At 48.1% G+C, this 16929-nt stretch overlaps 2 protein-coding genes across 3 annotated transcripts; both read right to left on the bottom strand.

Moving 5' to 3' along the window:
- Positions 1-131: 131 nt before the first annotated feature.
- LOC125508169 (universal stress protein PHOS32-like) lies at positions 132-2185 on the bottom strand. 2 transcript variants are annotated; one of them, XM_048672776.2, is made up of 4 exons: positions 2048-2178; positions 1588-1977; positions 1367-1488; positions 132-707 (listed from the first exon to the last, which is right to left on the bottom strand). In XM_048672776.2, the coding sequence occupies exons 2-4, from the start codon at positions 1945-1947 to the stop codon at positions 584-586; spliced, it is 606 nt and encodes a 201-aa protein (XP_048528733.1). In that variant the 5' UTR covers positions 1948-1977; positions 2048-2178; the 3' UTR covers positions 132-583. The 2 variants fall into 2 exon arrangements, with proteins under 2 accessions (XP_048528733.1, XP_048528732.1); XM_048672775.2 differs by having other exon boundaries at positions 135-707; positions 1588-1969; positions 2048-2185.
- On the bottom strand, positions 2178-15260 carry LOC125508170 (universal stress protein PHOS34-like). The gene is made up of 4 exons (XM_048672777.2): positions 14944-15260; positions 14757-14845; positions 14206-14327; positions 2178-2610 (listed from the first exon to the last, which is right to left on the bottom strand). The coding sequence occupies exons 1-4, from the start codon at positions 15161-15163 to the stop codon at positions 2523-2525; spliced, it is 519 nt and encodes a 172-aa protein (XP_048528734.1). The 5' UTR covers positions 15164-15260; the 3' UTR covers positions 2178-2522.
- Between the last annotated feature and the right edge of the window lie 1669 nt (positions 15261-16929).

Genomic DNA, 16929 nt, shown 5'->3' with positions numbered 1-16929 from the left:
CTACCACTCTACTCTAGCCACCACTAGGTGTAGGAAATATTCTAAATTTTGGTAGCACCTCCTTTGTTTAGAAGGACATCCATGCCGTACAAACGATGAAAAATGACTCTAGGAAACGAGGTAATAAATCCAGAGAGACCAAAGGCTCACCCTAAACAAGAGAGTCTCATACTATGGCAACTAAAGATAATCCAAGTATTATGTGATATACATGTCTAATGTTTTTTGTAATGTAGGATAGCACACGCACATACACTCTATCACTATGAGTACCTACGAGATATTGAGTCGGCACAACATCTTGAAATTGACAAAGTCATCGCATGCGCCTTCGTAATGACTCTCACTGAATACGCATTGTCGCAAGGCCTGAAATAAATCCAGAAAAATGTGACCACTAGTGCCAAGTCTAGGAGTTGAACCCTATTGGGTTGGTTCCAACATAAGGAACCTAACCATCTGAGTTTAGCTCAGTTCGCGATGAGACCACACATTGATCTACAAGGCAATCAGCTAATACTTGAACACGCATGCCTAAACCCCTTTCATATCTATCTCTAACCTAAGGGCTTTAAAAACTTTTTCAAGCCTCCTTTCTATGGAACCCCAATTGTTCATGCTTCTTATGGTGCTTTGGTTTCTTCACTATCATCACGGTGCAATGCGCGTTGTGAGTGCAGTAATCGCTCACGCTCCCAAGGACGGCCCTGCAAGAAATCAGTTTAATTAGGTAGAATTCTATCCATTATAAATAAAACAATAATGGTGATACATTATTGATGGTTGCTACTTGATCGTTGTTTCGGTTAATCGCCATAGTTGCATCTATGTTGAACAATTTTCATTCTTATTACAAGCATGGTCAATGGTTGTCCATGACCATGGGTTGCATCCAAACCAAACTCTCCATGTCTCCAATTCAAACATTGTTTGATAAAATTTAACAGGATATTGATTGCCACAACCCTGCTGGTCATGCACAGTTATTAGATTATTTTATTAATATAATGTTTTTAGCACGTTGACATATTGCATTGTCACAAGTTAGGTATATGAATTGTTGATGCAGAGGCCGGGGTAATAAATCTTCTATTTTCTTGAAAAAGTTTATTTTCCTTCCAAAATAATTGATGTTCTATGATTATCCTATGTCAAACTTTAGGAAAAATGGCATGAAGTATCTTTTTTTTGGGTGATAGGAAAATGGTTATGAATCTAACGAAGCAAATTTTGTGTTGTAGATGTTGACATATTTCTTTTACAGATTTGGTCAAATTCAACCAAGTTTGACAAAGAAAAAACCCAGAACTTCAGTTATTTTGAAACGACAGAAGCGTGAGCACCAAAGTTAGAAAGGCAAACCAACCTCTTGAAAGCGCCGTAGCCATGGCTGCCCATAACCAGCATGTCTGCATGATGCCTCTCAACTGCCTCGCACAGCACATTCCTCGCGTCGCCCTCTTTCACTTCATAGCTGACATCGGCCACCTACATACATATAGCGACGATGTATCAATACTTATAGCTTATGCTATATGGCGATCAATGAAGCAATGCCTCCTCGATCTGTCAAAGCACGCCGCATACATGTGAGCAGTGCTCCTTGGCCTTGTCGATGACTCTGGCGGAGGCGCGCTTGAGGTCGAGCTCCACCCTCGGGAGAAGCTCCGCCGTGCCTATGCCGGCGATGCCGATGACGGAGGCGGCAGGGGGCTTGGCGCTGACCACGATGAGGTGGTACTGCTGCGGCTGGCCGGGGGCGAAGAAATGGCGGATCGTCCACTCCAGCGCGTAGTAGCTGTGCTCGCTCTCGTCGATCCCCAGCACCATCGCCGGCTTCCCGCTCGCCGCCGCTTTCCCGTTGGCTCCTGACTCCGTCGCCACCGCCGGTGCAGTCGACGTCTCTGCCCTTTCCGCTGCCATCAGGGCCTCTCCCTCCGCCGCCATGTTCCCTCGAGCCAGTTATTACCTAGTGACCTGAACTTGGTTGGTTTTGATGATGAACAAGTAAAGAAGGGAAGCAGCTGATGAAGCGGACGGTTTATACCTCTGAGAAATGGGGCTAGCGGCTGGGAGGAGGACCCGGAGCGCGGGAAGCGCGCAGGTTGCCTCCGTGTCCTGTGGCTATCAAATTTTGTTCCTTTTTTATGAGTCCCCTTTTTGCAAGGAGAAAAATCTGAACAGAAGAAGCATACATTCACAAATTACATACAGTTCCACAAGAACTAAACACACGTGTCCACTGCAAGGAACTTGCAGTCTTGATTACATATACATACAGCGTTCATGCATCTGCATCACAAATAACACTGTTCTGATGAGGCACATCAGTTATTCACATTCTCAATCAATAATCCACATGTAGCATGTAGGATCATTATGGGCTACTCGCAGGAGTTCACTAGTCTGAAGTTGTGAACTGCGACAATCCATTTATTCACAAAGATGCGCAAACTGGCAGGGCACACGAAAGCTCAAATACCAATCACTGGGTTCAGCGAAGAGTCAAGGCTGGGCATTGCTCAGTGCTTGTGCTTTGGTTTCTTCACAACCATCACGGTGCAGTGAGCGTGGTGGGTGCAGTAATCGCTCACACTTCCAAGAACAGCCCTGCAGCAAGGTTCAGGAAAGTTGATAACACAGGTGAGCAATGATGGGCAATTCAAAGTAAAACAGGGAAGGTACGTGTTTTAGGCTTAGAGAGAGTGGTGTTGAGTAACCTGATTGTATTAGGAAACATAGGATAAAGTAGAAATATTCTGGCTTATCTTGTACTTCAAGTAGAACATGTACTCCTATATATATACCCACGATACCCACGAGGCTCAAGCAATACAACGATCATCATATTCCATCAATTCTTTCTCTCCCTTCTAACATGGTATCTATCACAAGTCGATTCTAAACTCTAGCCGCCGCCGCTTCACACTTGCGCGCCGCCCCCGGGACAGTCGGTCTCCATAACCGTCGCCGGGGGCCGCGTGTTGGAAATATGCCCTAGAGGCAATAATAAATTGATTATTATTATATTTCCTTATTCATGATAATCGTTTATTATCCATGCTAGAATTGTATTGATAGGAAACTCAGATACATGTGTGGATACATAGACAACACCATGTCCCTAGTAAGCCTCTAGTTGACTAGCTCGTTGATCAATAGATGGTTGCGGTTTCCTAACCATAGACATTGGATGTCGCTGATAACGGGATCACATCATTAGGAGAATGATGACCCAATCCTAAGCCTAGCACAAAGATCGTGTAGTTCGTATGCTAAAGCTTTTCTAAATGTCAAGTATCATTTCCTTAGACCATGAGATTGTGCAACTCTCGGATATCGTAGGAATACTTTGGGTGTATCAAACGTCACAACGTAACTGGGTGGCTATAAAGGTACACTACAGGTATCTTCGAAAGTGTCTGTTGGGTTGGCACGAATCGAGACTGGGATTTGTCACTCCGTGTAAACGGAGAGGTATCTCTGGGCCCACTCGGTAGGACATCATCATAATGTGCACAATGTGACCAAGGAGTTGATCACGGGATGATGTGTTACGGAACGAGTAAAAGAGACTTGCCGGTAACGAGATTGAACAAGGTATCGGGATACCGAAGATCAAATCTCGGGCAAGTACAATACCGCTAGACAAAGGGAATTGTATACGGGATTGATCGAATCCTCGACATCGTGGTTCATCCGATGAGATCATCGTGGAACATGTAGGAACCAACATGGGTATCCAGATCCCGCTGTTGGTTATTGACCGGAGAACGTCTCGGTCATGTCTGCATGGTTCCCGAACCCGTAGGGTATACACACTTAAGGTTCGATGACGCTAGGGTTATAGGGAATAGATATACGTGGTTACCGAATGTTGTTCGGAGTCCCGGATGAGATCCCGGACGTCACGAGGAGTTCCGAAATGGTCCGGAGGTAAAGATTTATATATGGGAAGTCCTGTTTTGGTCGCCGGAAAAGTTTCGGGGTTTATCGGTAACGTAAAGGGACCACCGGGAGGGTCCCGGGGGTCCACCAAGTGGGGCCACCAGCCCCGGAGGGCTGCATGGGCCAAGTGTGGGAGGGGACCAGCCCCAGGTGGGCTGGTGCGCCCCCCCACCAAGGCCCAAGGCGCAAGGGAGAGGGAAGGGGGCAAACCCTAGGGCAGATGGGCCCTAAGGCCCACCCCAGGTGCGCCTCCCCTCTCTCCCCCCTTGGCCGCCCCCCTTAGATGGGATCTAGGCTGGCCGCCACCCCTATGGGTGGAAACCTAGTTGGGGGCGCAGCCCCTCCCCTCCCCCTATATATACTTGAGGTTTGGGCTGCCCAACACACACGAGTTCCTCTCCTTCTTGCCGCAGCCCTACCCCTCTCCCTCCTCGTCTCTTGCGGTGCTTGGCGAAGCTCTGCTGGAGTACCACGCTCCTCCACCACCACCACGCCGTTGTGCTGCTGCTGGATGGAGTCTTCCTCAACCTCTCCCTCTCTCCTTACTGGATCAAGGCATGGGAGACGTCACCGGGCTGTACGTGTGTTGAACGCAGAGGTGCCGTCCGTTCGGCACTAGGATCTCCGGTGATTTGGATCACGACGAGTACGACTCCTTCAACCCCGTTCTCTTGAACGCTTCCGCTTAGCGATCTACAAGGGTATGTAGATGCACTCTCCTTCCCCTCGTTGCTGGTTTCTCCATAGATAGATCTTGGTGACACGTAGGAAAATTTTGAATTTCTGCTACATTCACCAACAGTGGCATCATGAGTTAGGTTTATTGCGTAGATTCTATGCACGAGTAGAATACAAAGTAGTTGTGGGCATTGATTTTGTTCAATATGCTTACCGTTACTAGTCCAATCTTGATTCGGCGACATTGTGGGATGAAGCGGCCCGGACCGACCTTACACGTACTCTTACGTGAGACTGGTTCCACCGACTGACATGCACTAGTTGCATAAGGTGGCTAGCGGGTGTCTGTCTCTCCCACTTTAGTCGGATCGGATTCGATGAAAAGGGTCCTTATGAAGGGTAAATAGCAATTGGCATATCACGTTGTGGTTTTTGCGTAGGTAAGAAACGTTCTTGCTAGAAACCCATAGCAGCCACGTAAAACATGCAAACAACAATTAGAGGACGTCTAACTTGTTTTTGCAGGGTATGCTATGTGATGTGATATGGCCAAAGGATGTGATGAATGATATATGTGATGTATGAGATGATCATGTTCTTGTAATAGAAATCACGACTTGCATGTCGATGAGTATGACAGCCGGCAGGAGCCATAGGAGTTGTCTTAATTTATTTATGACCTGCGTGTCAACATAAACGTCATGTAATTACTTTACTTTATTGCTAACCGTTAGCTATAGTAGTAGAAGTAACAGTTGGCGAGACAACTTCATGAAGACACGATGATGGAGATCATGATGATGGAGATCATGGTGTCATGCCGGTGACGATGATGATCAAGGAGCCCCGAAGATGGAGATCAAAAGGAGCAATATGATATTGGCCATATCATGTCACTATTTGATTGCATGTGATGTTTATCATATTTATACATCTTATTTGCTTAGAACGACGGTAGTAAATAAGATGATCCCTCATTAAAATTTCAAGAAAGTGTTCCCCCTAACTGTGCACCGTTGCGAAAGTTCATCGTTTCGAAGCACCACGTGATGATCGGGTGTGATAGATTCTTACGTTCACATACAACGGGTGTAAGACAGATTTACACACGCGAAACACTTAGGTTGACTTGACGAGCCTAGCATGTACAGACATGGCCTCGGAACACAAGAGACCGAAAGGTCGAGCATGAGTCGTATGGTAGATACAATCAACATGAAGTGTTCACCGATGATGACTAGTCCGTCTCACGTGATGATCGGACACGGCCTAGTTGACTCGGATCATGTAATCACTTAGATGACTAGAGGGATGTCTATCTGAGTGGGAGTTCATAAGATGAACTTAATTATCCTGAACATAGTCAAAAGGTCTTCGCAAATTATGTCGTAGCTCGCGCTTCAGTTCTACTGTTTAGATATGTTCCTAGAGAAAATTTAGTTGAAAGTTGATAGTAGCAATTATGCGGACTAGGTCCGTAAACTGAGGATTGTCCTCATTGCTTCATAGAAGGCTTATGTCCTTAATGCACCGCTCAGTGTGCTGAACCTCGAACGTCATCTATGGATGTTGCGAACATCTGACATACACATTTTGATAACTACGTGATAGTTCAGTTAAACGGTTTAGAATTGAGGCACCGAAGACGTTTTGAAACGTCGCGAAACATATGAGATGTTTCGAGGGCTGAAATTGGGATTTCAGGCTCGTGCCCACGTCAAGAGGTATAAGACCTCCGACGATTTTCTTAGCCCACAAACTAAGGGAGAAAAGCTCAATTGTTGAGCTGGTGCTCAGATTGTCTGAGTACAACAATCATTTGAATCGAGTGGGAGTTGATCTTCCAGATGAGATAGTGATGTTTCTCCGAAGTCATTACCACCAAGCTGTTAGAGCTTCGTGATGAACTATAATATATCAGGGACATATATGATGATCCTTGAGATATTCGCGATGTTCGTAGAAATCAAGAAGGAGTATCAATTGTTGATGGTTGGTGAAACCACTAGTTTCAAGAAGGGCAAGGACAAGAAAGGGATACTTCATGGAACAACAAATCAGTTGATGTTCTAGTGAAGAAACCCAAAGTTGAACCCAAGCCCGAGACTAAGTGCTTCTGTAATAAAGGGAACAGCCACTGGAGCAGAATTACCTTAGATACTTGGTAGATGAGAAGGCTGGCAAAGTCGATAGAAGTATATTGGATATACATTGTGTTAATGTGTACTTTACTAGTACTCCTAGTAGCACCAGGGTATTAGATACCGGTTCGGTTGCTAAGTGTTAGTAACTCGAAACAAAAGGCTACGGAATAAACGGAGACTAGCTGAAAGGTGGGATGACAATATGTGTTGGAAGTATTTCCAAGGTTGATCAAATATCGTACGCTCCCTCTACCATCGAGATTGGTGCTTGCGTTGAGCATAGACATGATTGGATTATGTCTATCGCAATACAGTTATTCATTTAAGGAGAATAATGGTTACTCTATTTATTTGAATAATACCTTCAATGGTCTTGCACCTAAAATGAATGGTTTATTGAATCTCGATCGTAGTGATACACATGTTCATGCCAAAAGATAGTAATGATAGTACCACCTACTTGTGGCACTGCCATGTAAGTCATATCGGTATAAAACGCATGAAGAAGCTCCATGTTGATGGATCCTTGGGCTCACTCGTTTTTGAAAAGTTTGAGACATGCGAACCATGTCTATTGGTGTATATGCATGAAGAAACTCCATGCAAATGGACCGTTTGGACTCACTTGATTTTGAATCACTTGAGACATGCAAATCATACCACATGGGCAAGATGACTGAAAGCCTCGTTTTCAGTAAAATGGAACTAGAAAGCAACTTGTTGGAAGTAATACATTTTGATGTGTGCAGTCCAATGAGTGCTGAGGCATGTAGTGAATATCGTTATGTTCTTACTTCACAGATGATTTGAGTAGATGTTGAGTATATTTACTTGATGAATCACGAGTCTGAATTATTGAAAGGTTCAAGTAATTTCAGGGTGAAGTTGAAAGATCGTCGTGACAAGAGGATAAAATATCTATGATATGATCATAGAGATGAATATCTGAATTACGAGTTTGGCACAGAATTAAGACATTGTGGAAATTGTTTCACAACTAATATAGCCTGGAACACCATAGTGTGATGCTGTGTCCGAACATCATAACTGCACCCTATTGGATATGATGCATACCATGATGTCTCTTATCGAATTACCACGATAGTTTATGGGTTAGGCATTAGAGACAACCGCATTCACTTTAAATAGGGCACCACGTAATTCCGATGAGATGACACCGTATGAACTGTGGTTTAGAGAAACCTAAGCTGTCATTTCTTAAAAATTTGGGGCTGCGACGCTTATGTGAAAAAGTTTCAGGCTGATAAGCTCAAACCCAAAGCGGATAAATGCATCTTCATAGGACACCCAAAACAGTTGGGTATACCTCCCGTCTCAGATTCGAAAGCAATAAGGGATTGTTTCTAGAATCGGATTCTTTCTCGAGGAAAAGTTTCTCTCGAAAGAATTGAGTGGGAGGATGGTGGAGACTTGATGAGGTTATTGAACCGTCTCTTCAACTAGTGTGTGGCAGGGCACAGAAAGTTGTTCTTATGGCACCTACACCAATTGAAGTGGAAGCTTATGATAGTGATCATGAAACTTCAGATCAAGTCACTAACAAACCTCGTGGGATGACAAGGATGCGTACTACTTCAGAGTGGTACGTAATTCTGTCTTGGAAGTCATGTTGCTAGACAACAATGAACCTACGAGCTATGGAGAAGCGATGGTGGGCCCGGATTCCGATAAATGGCTTGAGGCCATAAAATCCGAGAGAGGATTCATGTATGAAAACAAAGTGTAGATTTTGACAGAACGGCTCGATGGTCGTAAGGCTATTGAGTATAGATGGATTTTAAAAGGAAGATGGACAATGATGGTAAGTATCACCATTAAGAAAGCTCGACTTGTCGTTAAGATTTTTCGACAAGTTCAAGGAGTTGACTATGATGAGACTTTCTCACTCGTAGCGATGCTAAGAGTCTGTTGGAATTATATTAGCGATTACTGCATTATTTATGAAATCTTGCAGATAGGATGTCAAAACATTGTTTCCTCGACGATTTTTTTGAGGAAAGGTTGTATGTGATACAACCGAAAGTTTTTGTCAATCCTGAAAGATACTAATAAGTATGCAAAGCTCCAGCAATCCTTCTAAGGACTGAAGTAAGTATCTCGGAGTTGGAATGTATGCTTTGATGAGATGATCAAAGATTTTGGGTGTATACAAAGTTTATAAGAAACTTGTATTTCCAAAGAAGTGAGTGGGAGCACTATAGAATTTCTGATGAGTATGTGTTGTTAACATGTTGTTGATCGGAAATGATGTAGAATTTCTAGAAAGCATGCAGAGTTATTTAAAAAGTGTTTTTCAATGGAAAGCCTGGATTAAGCTACTTGAACGTTGAGCATCAAGATCTATAAGGATAGATCAAAACGCTTAATGGTACTTTCAAATGAGCACATACCTTGACATGATCTTGAAGGTGTTCAAGATGGATCAGTCAAAGAAGGAGTTCTTGCCTGAGTTGTAAGGTATGAAGTTAAGACTTAAAGCTCGACCACGGCAGAAGAAAGAGAAAGGACGAATGTCATCCCCTATGCTTTTGTCATAGGCTCTATACGGTATGCCATGCTGAGTACCGCACCTGATGTGTGCCTTGCCACATGTCTCGCAAGAGGGTACAAAGGTGATCCAGGAGTGGATCACTAGATAGCGGTCAAAAATTGTCCTTGGAGTAATAAGGACATGTTTCTCGATTATGGAGGTGATAAAGAATTCGGCGTAAAGGGTTACATCGATGCAAGCTTTAGCACCTATCCGAATGACTCTGAGTAGCAAACCGGATACGTATAGTGGAGCAACCATTTGGAATAGCTCCAAGTGGAACGTAGAAGCAGCATTTATAAGATGACATAGAAATTTACGAAGTACATACGGATCTGAATGTTGCAGACCCGTTGACTAAAACCTTTCTCACAAGCAAAACATGATCAAACCCAAAACTCATTGAGTCTTAATCACATGATGATGTGAACTAGTTTAGTGACACTAGTAAACTCTTTGTATGTTGGTCACATGGCGATGTGACCTGTGAGTGTTAGTCACATGGCGATGTGAACTAGATTATTGACTCTATTGCAAGTGGGAGACTGTTGGAAATATGCCCTAAAGGCAATAATAAATTGATTATTATTATATTTCCTTGTTCATGATAATCGTTTATTATCCATGCTAGAATTGTATTGATAGGAAACTCAGATACATGTGTGGATACATAGACAACACCATGTCCCTAGTAAGCCTCTAGTTGACTAGCTCGTTGATCAATAGATGGTTACGGTTTCCTGACCATGGACATTGGATGTCGTTGATAATGGGATCACATCATTAGGAGAATGATGTGATGGACAAAACCCAATCCTAAGCCTAGCACAAAGATCGTGTAGTTCGTATGCTAAATCTTTTCTAAATGTCAAGTATCATTTCCTTAGACCATGAGATTGTGCAACTCCCGGATACCGTAGGAATACTTTGGGTGTGCCAAACGTCACAACGTAACTGGGTGGCTATAAAGGTACACTACAGGTATCTCCGAAAGTGTCTGTTGGGTTGGCACGAATCGAGACTGGGATTTATCACTCCGTGTAAACGGAGAGGTATCTTTGGGCCCACTCGGTAGGACATCATCATAATGTGCACAATGTGACCAAGGAATTGATCACGGAATGATGTGTTATGGAACAAGTAAAAGAGACTTGCCGGTAACGATATTGAACAAGGTATCGGGATACCGACGATCGAATCTCGGGCAAGTACAATACCGCTAGACAAAGGGAATTGTATATGGGATTGATCGAATCCTCGACATCGTGGTTCATCCAATGAAATCATCGTGGAACATGTAGGAACCAACATGGGTATCCATATCCCGCTGTTGGTTATTGACCGGAGAACGTGTCGGTCATGTCTGCATGGTTTTCGAACCCGTAGGGTATACACACTTAAGGTTCGATGACGCTAGGGTTATAGGGAATAGATATACGTGGTCATCGAATGTTGTTCGGAGTACCGGATGAGATCCCGGACGTCACGAGGAGTTTCAGAATAGTCCGGAGGTAAAGATTTATATATAGGAAGTCCTGTTTTGGTCGCCGGAAAAGTTTCGGGGTTTATCGGTAACGTACCAGGATCACCAGGAGGGTCCCGGGGGTCCACCAAGTGGGGCCACCAGCCCTGAAGGGTTGCATGAGCCAAGTGTGGGATGGGACCAGCCCCAGATGGGCTGGTGCGTCCCCCACCAAGGCCCAAGGCACAAGGGAGAGGGAAGGGGGCAAACCCTAGGGCAGATGGGCCCTAAGGCCCACCCCAGGTGCGCCTCCCCTCTCTCCCCCTTGGCCGCCCCCCTTAGATGGGATCTAGGCTAGCCGCCACCTCTAGGGGTGGAAACTTAGTTAGGGTCGCAGCCCCTCCCCTCCCCCTATATATACTTGAGGTTTGGGCTGCCCAACACACACGAGTTCCTCTCCTTTTTGACGCAGCCTTACCCCTCTCCCTCCTCGTCTCTTGCGGTGCTTGGCGAAGCCCTGCTGGAGTACCATGCTCCTCCACCACCACCACGCCGTTGTGCTGCTGCTGGATGAAGTCTTCCTCAACCTCTTCCTCTCTCCTTGCTGAATCAAGGCATGGGAGACGTCACCGGGCTGTACGTGTGTTGAACGCGGAGGTGCCGTCCGTTCGGCACTAGGATCTCCGGTGATTTAGATCACGACGAGTACGACTCCTTCAACCCCGTTCTCTTGAACGCTTCTGCTTAGCGATCTACAAGGGTATGTAGATGCACTCTCTTTTCCCTTGTTGCTGGTTTCTCCATAGATAGATCTTGGTGACACGTAGAAAAATTTAAAATTTCTGCTACGTTCTCCAACATAGGATAAAGTAGAAATATTCTGACTTGTCTTGTACTTTAAATAGAACATGTATTCCTATATATATACCCACGAGGCTCAAGCAATACAACGATCAACATATTCCATTAATTCTTTCTCTCCCTTCTAACATAGTATCTATCGCAAGTCGATTCTAAACCCTAGCCGCCGCCGCTTCACACTTACGCGCCGCCCCCGGGGCAGACGGTCTCCATAACCGTCGCCGGGGGCCGCGGCGCCCGTACCTAGGGTTCGTCCGCCGGCCGTGTTGGCCGGCTGCCCTAGAGAGTCTTTTCATGAGCTCTTGCTTCGGGTTTTTCGCTCTCTTGCCAATCGTTTTGATCGGTGTTTTTCTTTTTGGTTTTTCGATCTATCTTGATCGGTTTACGTCACCCGCCGCCGCGTCGACCCCGCACGCCTCTACTCCAACACCGACGTGATCGACTGGCTTCTTCATCGACCCGGTGGCCTCGCGCGTCGTCCGTGCGTCTGCCCGCCGGTCGCCCTAACCCTGCGGCCTCGCGCGTCTGCCCGCCGGTCACTCCGACCCGGCGGCCACGCGTCATGTGGCTGCCCTTCAACGCCGCCGTTCGCGCACCAGCCGGCCTGTCGATCTACGCCGACCGTCACCGTCTTGCTCCGACCAGGACTCCTGCATCACCTCGACCCGGCGGCCTCGCGCCATGCGACGGCCAATCATAGCTGCCCTGCAGCCCGCCGTCGCCGGCTTCATCTAGGGCTCCGTCGCCACCCCATCTCCACCGAGCGGCGTCCCCGACCTCGTGCGCGATCGAAATGATCACCCGCCCGCCGCCGCGATCCGCCTCAACTACGCAGTGCGACCGACTTGGCCCGTCGGTTGCGCGCGTCTTCGCAGGCCCCGTGAAGATCATCCCCGAGTTTAGCGTGCCTCTCCACCGATCGAGCATCAGGCTGCCGCTGTGTCGCCCCGTTGGGCCACAACGTCGCCGCCCCATGGTTCTTCTCGTGGCTGCATCGACACGCGTGCTGCCGCTGCGTCGCCCCTTTGGGTCGTAGTGTCGCGGCCCGCGGTCTACCGCCGCCTCGAGTACGTCCGTTTCAGGCCGTTTCCGTGGCAGCACCGACCCTCGCACTCCCGCTGCGTCACCCCATCGGGCCGTAGCGAGCATGGCACGCGGTCTCCGCCATCGCCCAAGGTCGTCCCCGTGGCTGCACCGACTGGCGCGCCACCGTTGCGTCGGCCCTTCGGGCCGCAGCGCCATGGCCCGCGGTCCCAGCCGCCGCCCCAAGGTCTTCCCGCCGTCGCCCCGACCTGCCTGCCGCCACTGCGTCGCCCCTTCGGGCCGTAGCGTGGCGGCCCGCAGTCCACTCCGCCGTCACGCGCGTCGATCTCCCGTGGTATGCGTCGCGCCGTCTCCCTTGATGCGGGAACGCCACCGTCCGCGCCGGTCTTCGTCACGCTGTCGGGTTCCTCGCCTCCTTCGAGCATCGCCGTCACGCTCCTAACCTAGCAGCCGCCGCCGTCAGGCCGCCGCAGCTGCTCTTCTTCGGCGGCCGCCGCGACTACCCCCGTAGCCGCCGCCGCTGCCCGTCCAACCCCTTCGTCTTCGTCTAACACTAGCCCATCGCCAGCTTCGCCGTCATCTACCCCGACCACTTCGTCTACTCCGACAACCGCGGGCGACATCAGCCCCGCGCCGATTGACGCTGCACCCGTCGTCGAGTCCTTCTCTGCTGGCTTTTTCGATTTCTTCGACATGGCGTACAGCTCGTGCAGGTCTCAATCTACACATGCTCGATGCTGGCAACACCGAAGCATGCCTTCGTCCACGACTTGTCCCCGGGCCTGGCAAGCCTTGTGCGGCGCTTCGTCAACTTTGTCTTCGTCCGTCTACGCATGCCCGGTGCTGCCGACACTGGTGCGTGCCTTCGTCTACGATATGTCCCCGGGCTTGACAACCCCGGCGCGACGCATCGTCAACAACGTCTTCTCCCCGAGGCACCACTACTGCGCCCATGACTAACTCGGCGCCTTTTTGCGCCCGCGGCTCCACGACGACTTCCTCGACACCGGCTACCCCGACTCGACATCGACCACAACATTCTTCGCACGACTACCTCGACCATGGCTCCACCACCCACGCTCTCGACTACCTCGACAACGGCACAAAGGGCTACCGCCTTGCTTGAGCAACCTCGTCGGTCGCCACTCCAGACACGACTCCGCGATGCGTCGACCGTTACGACTGTGGGGGCTTGTCCGTCGGCTTGCCTTTGGATTCTTCTTCAGTCTCACCATCTGCGTCGCTACCATTGTGACTGCGGGGAGATGTTGAGTAACGTGATTGTATTAGGAAACATATGATAAACTAGGAATATTCTGGCTTGTCTTGTACTCCAAGTAGATCATATACTCCTATATATATACCCACGAGGCTCAAGCAATACAACGATCATCATATTCCACCAATTCTCTCTCTCCCTTCTAACAAGTGGCAATTGTGGACAGCACCGACCAGGTGCCATTAATCCAAACTGCAAGCAGGGGAGAACAGAGCACAAGTAGCAAATGTTGCAATACCTTTTGATTGCTCCATAGCCATGGTTGCCCACAACCAACATCTCTGCGTGATGCCTTTCTACCGCCTCGCAGAGGACGTTCCTGGCATCCCCCTCCACCACTTCAAAGACAGCATCACTCACCTACAGCAAAATCATCAACAATCTTATAATGAGCAAAAATGGTTCACTGTCCTCGCTCTAAGCATAATCTCTAACTGACAACCAATTCTCAGGACGAGCCCGGCTTAAATTTGGTCCGACTAGACTTTTCATCCGCGGGGAAATTAGACGTTAAGCTAGCTTAAGAGCTCCCTTGATGTAGGGTAAGTGTGATTCGTATTACAAACTCCTTTATATTAGGTATAATAATTGTTAGACAAAAAACTGTAGGCATAATATAGACGTGGTTTAAATTAAAGCAATGTTCAAGATCATACGCGTCCTTCTTCTTTTGACGGGATCATACGCGTCCAGCGTCCTTCTAGTCTTGACGTGACACCGATTTTAGCAATATTCAAGTCTAGTAGTATTATATTGTACTACTACGACCAGAGCAGTACAGAAATCTACCTGCGCGCAGAGCTCCTTGGCCTTGTCGATGACGCGCAGCGAGCTTCGCTTCAGGTCCGCCTCAACGAACGGCAGCACGTCCGCGGCACCTTATTACAAGTAAAAATCGACCGGTAAATCTCCGTACAAATCCGATCGAGCGCGATCCCCAATTCTGGAAACGCGTGGGAGGGAAGAGGGTGCGCACCTGGTCCGGCGAGGCCGACGGCGGACGCGGCGGTGGGCTTGGCCGTGACGACGACGAGGCGGTACTGCTGCTGCTGGCCCGGGGAGAAGAAGTGGAGGAGCGTCCACTGCAGCGCGTAGTAGCTGTGCTCGCTCTCGTCCACCCCGACCACCATCGTCATCTTGCCCTCTCCGCCCGCCGCCGGCCCTGAAGCCGCCGTCGCCCCCGTTTCCTCCGCCATGGCTCCGCCAAAGCTTGGGCTTCTCTCCTGCAACACGCTACACAGTCCTCGCGGTCTCTCGACGGGTCTGGAATGGAAGCGCAGCGGCGTGTACTCCTCATGAACCTTGCGATAATAACGTGCTTGACGGGCGCTCTGACGGGTGGGACCAGCATTGCAGAGCGCGCGCCGGTGGGCCCGGTGGCTACCTTACGTGATCTGATTCGACGGCCGGGCACGTCAGTTGAGCCTCCTGTCCTGTGGGATGCGATCGTCCTGCAGTGCCCGGTGCATTGTATTTCGCCGGCTTTGTCTGTCATTATGTCAAAGCTGTGGTGCCAGCTGCTCATCGGCAACTTGGGCTTAGTCGCCCGTTGGCAAATCATTAGGGCATCTTCAACAGACGCGCTATATAAAACGGATGCTGAAAAAGATTTTTATATAGCACGTGCGTGACCAAAAATAACGCTTCAGTAAAAGCTATAAAATAAAGTACGCACAAAAACGAAGCTGCAAATTAGTGCACGCGGGCAGCGGAGCTGCAAATTTGAGGCGCCGGCTTGAGCGCGCGGGCAGCTGCGCGTGAGTCCGCCAGGTTAGGTGTTGTGGTTTTGTGCGTCTGGTAAACCTCCCGCGCGCAAAAGCGCTATTTCGGCGCTGTATACTTTTTTTTAGCGCGTCGCGCCAGCCCGCGTCTGTTGAAGATGCTCTTAGTGGTTGAGCCGCACCCGTGTTGCGCCGCCTCAGAGGGAGTTTGGGTGATGCCAGGTGGGGTGCGTCCTTTTGTCTTTTTTATTATCTGTTCTAATGTACGAATCTATTTCTATTTGCATTTTTAGATATAACACAGTTGCATGAACTTAACTAAGTGCAACTAACTGATGATAACTGTTGCAGTGACAATTTATTCATTTGATACCTAGTACAAATTTAGCATGAAATCATCAATACCTAAGCAAAATATGCAGGCATATAAAGGTAGTTCCCGTCAAACAAACCACTACAAAATATGCTGGCATATAAATATATTTCACAATCAAGCAAAACACTACAGTGTGTTGCACTTCCAGCTCTCGGCCTCCTTGTCTATCTCTCCAGCACCGCGCGCCGAGAGGACGGCGATGAAGTTGTCACAGATTGCTTCACCTCGTCCGTATCCTCGGCTCCACACGCCGAGGGAAGATGACGACGATGAAGTTGCCACAGATTGCTTCACCTCGTCCGTATCCTCGGCTCCACACACCGAGGGAAGAGGATGAAGGCAAGACTGCTCGACCTCGTCCATGTCTCCGACGTCGCGCGCAATGGTGCGAGGATGACGGCGGCGCCAGATGGGAGGAATCTTATCACATAACAAGTTACTGGGGACAATTAAGGTTGTAGTTCATCTGTGTTGGAGAGACAAGCGGCCATATGATACATACCTGATCCAGAAGGTGTATTTGCGGTAGGTGACCTGAGCTACAAGATTCTTTGCAACCTGTGACACAAACGCAAATAAAAATCTAGCTAGACAGATAATATATTTGGTATTAAACAAGGGTGACAACACTTGCAATCCTTAAATTAAGTGGCTCAAAACTACCAATCCCACCCATGAATAAAGTGGCGTCGATCTGAAACGCAGCGCCTCAAGCAATATGTATTGAAAAAGGCTTGTGTTCCATTGGACGTGAAAAACCTCGTGATTCCCTAGCCGGATGAATATTGCAAGACGATAAGGAAAACTCAGCACAAGGAAATGAGAGAAACATATTTATTTATACCCTAGCCCCAGGGGGTACACC

This window comes from Triticum urartu, chromosome 5A (genome assembly GCF_056163025.1).
Source record: "Triticum urartu cultivar PI428250 chromosome 5A, HENAU_Tu73, whole genome shotgun sequence".
NCBI classification, from domain to species: Eukaryota; Viridiplantae; Streptophyta; class Magnoliopsida; order Poales; family Poaceae; genus Triticum; species Triticum urartu.
Note: the sequence above shows the minus strand (reverse complement) of the source record. Positions and strands in the feature narration are given on the sequence as shown.

Coding starts and splice junctions, on each gene's coding strand:
- LOC125508169 (XM_048672775.2), bottom strand. CDS start 1,947: ATGGCGGCGGAGGGAGAGGCCCTGATGGCAGCGGAAAGGGCAGAGACG. Junction 1,489..1,587: donor CCAAGGAGCACTGCTCACAT/GTATGCGGCGTG, acceptor ATATGTATGTAG/GTGGCCGATGTCAGCTATGA. Junction 708..1,366: donor GGCTACGGCGCTTTCAAGAG/GTTGGTTTGCCT, acceptor GATTTCTTGCAG/GGCCGTCCTTGGGAGCGTGA.
- LOC125508170 (XM_048672777.2), bottom strand. CDS start 15,163: ATGGCGGAGGAAACGGGGGCGACGGCGGCTTCAGGGCCGGCGGCGGGC. Junction 14,846..14,943: donor CGTCGGCCTCGCCGGACCAG/GTGCGCACCCTC, acceptor ACTTGTAATAAG/GTGCCGCGGACGTGCTGCCG. Junction 14,328..14,756: donor CCAAGGAGCTCTGCGCGCAG/GTAGATTTCTGT, acceptor ATTTTGCTGTAG/GTGAGTGATGCTGTCTTTGA.